Source organism: Pteropus vampyrus, unplaced genomic scaffold, assembly GCF_000151845.1.
Source record: "Pteropus vampyrus isolate Shadow unplaced genomic scaffold, Pvam_2.0 Scaffold231, whole genome shotgun sequence".
Lineage (NCBI taxonomy): Eukaryota > Metazoa > Chordata > Mammalia > Chiroptera > Pteropodidae > Pteropus > Pteropus vampyrus.
In genome coordinates, this window is record NW_011889012.1 from 532047 (window position 1) to 539550 (window position 7504).

The 7504-nt window shown below is 54.1% G+C and overlaps 1 protein-coding gene across 1 annotated transcript in view; it reads right to left on the reverse strand.

The window, feature by feature from the left end:
• The window catches only part of LRPAP1 (LDL receptor related protein associated protein 1), a 12409-nt gene extending 9462 nt beyond the window's left edge, over nucleotides 1-2947 (reverse strand). Inside the window, exon 1 of the mRNA XM_023519672.1 lies at nucleotides 2684-2947. Within this exon, the coding sequence (XP_023375440.1) occupies nucleotides 2684-2899 (216 nt within the window). The 5' untranslated portion in view covers nucleotides 2900-2947. The remainder of the gene's footprint in view (nucleotides 1-2683) is intronic.
• Nucleotides 2948-7504: the final 4557 nt, after the last annotated feature.

Here is a 7504-nt window from a genome sequence, read left to right on the forward strand (position 1 = left end):
TGGCAGCTGATTTCTCAAAAGAAACTATGCAGGACAGAAGGGCTTGGCAAAAAATATTTGACAGGATGAAGACCCAGGATCTACAACCGAGAATAATTTACTCGGCAAAGCTATCATTTAGAGTTGAAGGACAGATAAAGAGCTTCCCAGACAAAAATAAGCTAAAGGAATTTATCACCATCAAGCAGGTATTACAGGAAATGTTGGAGGGACATCTTTAAGAAGAAAAAAAAATTATCAAAAAACAGGAATAAAGAATGGTAACAACTACATTCCTATCAATAAGTACCTTAAATGGAAAAGAATTAACTGCTCCGACCAAAAGACAGAGTGGCTGAAAGGATAAGAAAACAAGACCCCTCCATATGAAAAGGAAGGGGATGGAAAAAGATCCTGCTTTGCTGGACCTAGAAGGTGTTTAAGTCAGACAGAGAAAGACAAACACTACATGATTTCACTTAAATGCGGAATCTAAGGAACAAAAAGAACAAACTAATCAAAAATAGACTCACAAATATAGTGGATAGTTTGGTGATGGACAAAAGGGAGGGAGCTTTGGGGGGCTGGGAGAATGGGGTGAAGGGTTAAAGAAGTACAAATGAGTAGCTGATGGATGGTCACGGGGATGGGGAGCACGGCATAGTGGATGCAGTCAGCATTAATACACTGGCTAAGGGAAGGGTCAGCGGAGGGAGGGAGCAACTGGGAGGATTGTTTCACGAACTATATTCATGTCCAACCAACGTACCGTATACTTAAAACTAATTAAAATAAATAAATTTTAAAAAAACCTACAAAAACAAAAACACAAAACCACCCAACCCACAAGAAAAAACCTGCTTTGGGATTCTTAAAGTTTAATGGCTGATTTCTAAAGCCATAGCAGTGTGTCCTCACGCCAGAACAGCTGGTCAGAATGCCATGTCCAGGTGGACTCCAGCTCCTGGCTCCGACTGGCTTCAGGCTAGGTGCCCGGGCAAGGTCGTCCTGCGTGGAGTTGGGCAGCCCTGGGTAGAGCGGGCTTGTTAAGACGCGTGTGACCCAGAGTGCAGAGTGTGCCCCAGACGGTCAGACCAGGGTTCAGGGAAACGTGTCCTGGGGCAGCTAAGTGGGGAAGGCTGCAGCCTGTGACACGCTGTGACACAGCACACGAAGAGCTCTGAGCCGTTTCCCAAACCCACTGACTCCCCAGGACCAGTCCTGGAGTGGAGAGCGGCCTGGAGTGGAGAGCGGCTAAGGACATGCCGATGGCCCGCATCTGAGCTTGCGCCGGAGCTGGTGCACGGCAGAAATGCTCTGTGGCTTGAGGATGGACCACCAGCCCCCACTCCTCAGAGCTCTGCTCCAGGTCCCATGGGAACACCTGGCACCCACTCTCTGGATTCTTTTAATCTCTTTACATTAGTTAAATGTTAACGCCTCACATGAAGAAACTAGTTAACAGAAGCCAAAGGCAAAACAGAACCGTCCAATATTAAACAGAGGAGCAGATCAACAACGGGAGACAAGAAGACACGTGGGACGGAGCCGCTCAGCAGAAACAAGCAGCGCTTGTGGCACGTTTGTGGGTGCTGGCACCACAGGTGTATGCCGGGCTTCACACCCACCCAGATGTGCGCACTGGACACGTACAGCTTTCACCATACCCATCACGTCTCAATAAGATGATTTAAAAAAGCCAGTGAGAACCAGTGTCCACCCGAGCCTCCGGCCGGGCGATGGTGCGGAGCACGATTCAAGGAGGCTGGCAGCGAGCGGTCACCAACACTGAGTGTGCCCCAGGTGCGTACCCGCGAGCCTGCGAGCCTGCGCAGACCTCCGGGCAGCCCTCCCTCACCTTCTGGGCTCTTCCAGGTAGATCTGTGAAGGTGCTCCAAGGACAGACCAGACCATCCACCTCCTGGTATGCAGGTGAGGCAGGCCGCTCCCGCCCTCCCAGCGTCTGCCCCAGGGCACAGGGATGTGGTGCCCCAGGGGGAGGGACCTGGGCTTTCAGACACAACTCCCTCCCTCCTTCCCCCGCCTCTGGCCCTCCCACCTAGCAGGGCAAGTATCTCGACACATTTTAATCACCCGGTAAGGACGCGAATCCTGACAGGAACTTGGGGCTCACGGACTCGTGTCCTTGAGTGTCTGCAGCGGCACCTTGCGGGCCTGCTGGGGTTGTCCCCCTGTGATACCAGGACACGGTGACCCTGAGCTGAGGAGGGGCCCACACCAACTGCAGCCCGGCGCACACGGGCGCGGTCCACAGAGGCACCCTTAAGACTCCCCTCCCTCCAGCCCCCCCGGGCCTCGCCCAACCCCCACAGCGCCAAGGACGGCGCCCGGCGCCGCTGCTCCGCAGTCTTGCAACACCCCAGGAAGCCACCAGCCCAAAGGGCTGGGCAGAAGTAGCCCTGGCTCCCCCGGTCCCGCCTGCAGCTCTTCCGAGTCCTTCTACCGAAGAGGAATCGGGCAACTTCACAGGGCGGCGCGACGCTGGGGCGGGAGGCGGGATGCTGGGGCGGGAGGCGGCAACGCACGCAGCGCCCCGTCTCACCCCACGGGACGTGAGTGTCCCGGTCTTCTCAGAGCGCCCCGAACCCCGGCCATGGCATCTGCGCACCAAGGCGGGAATCGCACCCCCGGCCCGGCCCCCGGGCGGCCCCGGTGGAGGGACCCGGGTGGGGAAGAGCCTCACCCGCTGGGCCTTCTCCCACAGCTGGTTCAGCTTCTCCATGCGGAACTCCCCGCCGGGCTCGCGCTTCGGGGGCCACTCGGGCTCGTTCCTCTCCCGCGAGTACTTGCCGCCGTGGCCCGCAGCCGGCCAGGGCACGAGCAGCAGGAGCAGCAGGAGCAGCAGCGGCAGCGGCACGAGGAGCCCGCGCAGCCCGGACCCGAACCGCCGCGGCGCCATCTTCCTCCTCCTGCAGCCGAGACCCCGCCGTCGGCCCCAAGCGGTTCCGCCAGGCCCCGCCCCCGAGGCCCCGCCCCGCCGCGCGGCCTCCTGGGAGCTGTAGTCCTCCCGCGAGCAACCGCCCCAGGCGAGGCCGCTCGCGGACTACAAGGCCCGGGACGCCCTGCGGAGGCATGTGGACGTTTCTCAGGCAACCACGCCGCGGTCTCGTGACGTCGGGCGCCCCAGCGGAGGCCGACTGCTCTAGGGCTGACCTGAGGCTGCGGGGTTGCCAGGGCCTTGGTGGAGAGGGGACTCCGACCCCCAGACCCCAGAAGCCAAGTTACCAGAGGTCCCTCTCCCTTCTACCCTGTAAATCGGGACCGTGTCTGGCTGTTTCTGAGATGGTTCCTGTGTCATCTGCATTGACGTTGAATCTCCGTTGTCATTATGGGCTTGGTTGGGGAAGGCGGCCCCTGCTTGGCAGTCAGGTGCAAATGTCACTGCTGTCAGGAACCTTAAAATCACCCAGCCGACTCCTTCATTTGACAGAGGAAGGAAAGCTGAGGCCCAGGAAGGTCCGTCCCCGCTGACCCCGTGGTACCCGCATGCCAACGCTCTGAACTGTGTCCGACCCTTGCCCTCTGTGCGATTTCTCTGGATGAGAGACATTCGTGCACCTGTCTTATTAAACCAGCAAAATTCAACATAGTCGACAGGTTGGGGGCTGCCCCAGTGAGTTGGGCAGTGCCTTGGAGGTAGATTGCTGCCTTCAAGTGGCTTGAGGTATGGGGTCGAGTAGAGGCACCAACTAGGTGCTTTGGGGCTTCGAGAAGGAACAGGATGAGCACATCTGCTAAGAAAGGCTTGAAAGGCCTCCAAGGGTGGTAGATTGTGCCTGGGCGGGGACATGACAAGTGAGGGGACACCGAGGACAAAGGAAGGGGGTGGAGAAAACCTGGGCATCTCAGGAGGAATGAATACTTAGCTACTTTTTAAATGATCCCGTGTTGTTCCAGAAAAGGCGCAGGGTGCCTGGAATCAGGAAGCACTTTGCTGCCCTTCCTGCCTGACGTCCAGGATCTTGAGAGCCCCCGTTCCATGTATTTTGTGCAGTTGTTCAGTGGTTTCAGGCAAAAGGCTGAATTCAGTCCCTGTTACTTCATTCTAGCCAGAGCACAAGCTCCCAGCCACTCTGCTGTTAGTAGTGAGTGCACTTATCCTGGTTATTAGACTAATTACTGTAACAAACTCTAAAAGGGATAAAGGCCCCAAGAGAACAGATGCTTATTCCTACCCCTGTTCAAGTCCGGAAGGCCCACGCTCCTGTGATGTCCAACAACACTTCCGAGATCACTTCCCACTGGGGAAGGGGACAGAGCACTGAGGATCTCAGAGGGGAAGTGGTTGAAAAGCCAGGCCTGGTAGGTACTTCTGCCCACGTTCTACGGCCCGGAAGCAGTCAAGTGGCCACCCTAGCTGCAAGGGAAACTGGGAAATGTCCGGCCGTATACCCAGGTGAAAGAGAGAATGAGTGTTGTGGACAACTGGCCAGTGTTTTTCTTAGACTGTCTGAAGAGCTACCCAGGGTGACCATGGTGCTACTTCCTGCTCAGGCTTCGGTGGAGGTCGTACACTGCGAACTTCAAAGGCGGTGACCTTCCAGATCCTGGAATTGCAAAGCCAAAAGTTCACAGACCAAGAAGGTGCCAGAGCTGTGAGAGTCAGTATCGATCATCTAGTTGTACATCTTCATGTCACAGATTGACAAATGGAGGCCACGAGGTGGCGTTCGACGTGCTCGAGTCACATGTTACTGAGCGCCTCTCGTCTGCGTAACTCCAGTCTCTCTCCCTGTTGACCTCTTTGCTTCGAAACTGGCTTCCTGAGGAGTCCATTCTTAATGCAGAAAACAGAATTAGCCTTTAAAACATAAGTCAGATCAAGAAAATTGCACACCAAAATACCCCGCGAAAACACACACAAAAAATCCCAAAAAAAAACAAGAAAAAAGAAAACACAAAAACGTAAAAAAAAAAAAAAAAGTAGAGCTATATATGAAAAAAAAAAAAAACAAAACCCTCATCAATAAATAACAGAAAAAAGAAAAAAAAACAAAGCACAACATCAACAACAGGAGTAGCAGCACAACACCACCGCATCAAACAACGCCCATTTGTGATCAAATCACTCAGGAAACGAGCAGTAGAAGGGGACTTTCTCAATCTGACAAGAGGTGTCTAAACAAAAATGTACAGCTCACGTCATATTAATGGTGAAATGCTGAGTGTTTTCACCCTAAAATTAAAGAGAATGCAAAGGTGTTCACGGTCATCACTAACATTTAACACACAACTACATGCCCACCAGAACCAAATAGATCCACTCTGTCACGTGTTGGAAGAAATATGAAGCCACCGAACCCCTCATGCATTGCCCGCAGCTCTGTCTCTTACTGTGCAGCATAGGGCAGGGCTCGGAGTTGGTGCTCAGTGGAGGTTTGCGGGATGGACGATGGGTGAAAGGAAGGGTGGGTGGATGGAAAGTGGATGGAAGGAGGGATGATGGATGGATGGATGATGGGTGGAGGAGGGATGATGGATGGATGGATGATGGGTGGAAGAAGGAATGTGGATGGATGGATGATGGGTGGAAAGAGGGATGATGGGTGGAAAGAGGGATGATGGGTGGAAGGAGGGATGGATGGATGGAAGGTGGACAGAAGGATGGATGGAAGGAGGGATGATGGATGGATGGAATGATGCGTGATTCCTCCCTTATTCCCAGCCTGGTCTTAGAATATGCCGCCTTTTCTCATAATCAAGGTGCCACAAAGCCTTTGGTGACATTGGGGCAAAGGAATAGGCAGTGAATATCTTATACCCACCTCAGATCCAGAACAGGCCCAGGAGAGACTCAGGTGGGATCTGCTGGCTGATGACAGGGACTGGGGTTGGGGGTTGGGGGAGAGTAGGCAGCTCTAAGCCACTTTTCCGGGCTCAGGCAGTAACCCCTGCCAATGTTTCTGCAGATTCAGGTGTTGTGGTTGCAAGGGGCTGGGGGCTGCCATGGAGCCTCTCCCCACCTTTCTGGTGCATAGCTGTGGTGGGAATGTGGGGACCCTCCCCCTGCCCCCCCAACAGGGTGCCCTTGGCTTTCCCTGGGGCGTCCTGCACTGGCCGACCTGGGAAGCACATCACTCAGGTACCCAGATCTTCACTCAGCCCCTCATTTTGAAACAGAGGGACCTGCATGTAGCTACTTTCTGTGGGACTCTGACTTTGTGACTGAGGAGCTGTCCAAGAGGCTCTGGGTCCAGCTCCTCCCGAGACCTTGAGGCCTCTGGCGCCTGAGCACTTGAAGCAGCAGCTCGGTTCCCAAGGCCCCACCCCAACAAGCTGTTGAACTTGGGGAAAGGAGCTTTTTCTCACTGGCGATGTGAGTGGCATCCTCTTCTGACGACAAGAGTGGCATGTGCCTGGCTCCAGGAAGGTCACGCCACTTCCCAGACAGCCATGTCTGCTGAATGGGGCCAGGACAGCTGGGCCTCCTGCTCACGCTTGGGGGGTGGAGTGAGAACCCCTAAGTATAATGAGGGTGGGGGGCTGGAATTCTGTCAGGAAGTGTCCTGTGAGGGAGGGACCACGCCCTCACCTACAGTGGCAGAGATTAAGGCTTAGAGAGGTGAAGTCATTTGCCCAGGCTCAGACAGCCAGAAAGTGACAGTCAGGACCTGAAGCCACTGGGCAGACCCTGCCCAGGACGCGAGGCTGCCCAACAGCGAGGCTGTCCTTCATCTCGTCCTGTGCCCCCGCCCCCCGCCAGGGCTGGTTTCCATGGTTTTTGCCTTAAAGCCAGAGGTCCGTGCGTTCACTAAACAAATACCGCTGAGCGCTCATTGTGTGTCCAGTGCTGTTTTAGGGTCTGGGGACAGCCTGGTGAACGACCAGTGTTGGCCCTTGCAAAGTGCACGGGAAAATGCACGCTTTCTGCCAACCGGCCACCGGTTAGCGAGGTCTCAGGACCGAGGGCCTGTAAATGCGGTTGAGCACGTTGTCACCCACATTGGCCACTTGCGTCTCCTCCTCTGTGGAGTGTCCAGTCAAGTTCTTCTACCCGTTCTTTTCTGTTAACGTTTTTTTTTTTTTTGCCTTTTCTCATTGATTTATTAAAGCTCTTTCTATATTCTAGACACCAGTGCTTCGTCAGGTTTTTAAAATTAAATCTATTGGGGTGACATAAGTTAATAAGATTATGTGAGTTGCAGGTGTACAGTGCTATAATGCATCTTCCGTGCTCGTCGCCCGAAGTTTCACCTTCTTCCATCCCCATCCATTTGACCCCTTCACCCTCTTCAACCTCCAACTTCATCGGCTTCATGTGTCACAGATGTCTTCTGTCCTGTGTCTGGGTTTCGCCCTTAGATGGTGCCTTTCGAGATACGGACACTTTAATATACTTGCAGTTGTCAATGTGTTCCTTGCATTGGGTCTTTCTTAAGAAATCCTTTCCTGCTGCAAGATCACGAATCTCTCATCTCACAAATGCTGTGTGGCTGTGCCTTTCACGTGTGAGGCTACAGACCAGCTGGAATTGATTTCTGAGGATGGTTCCAGGTAGGCGCGC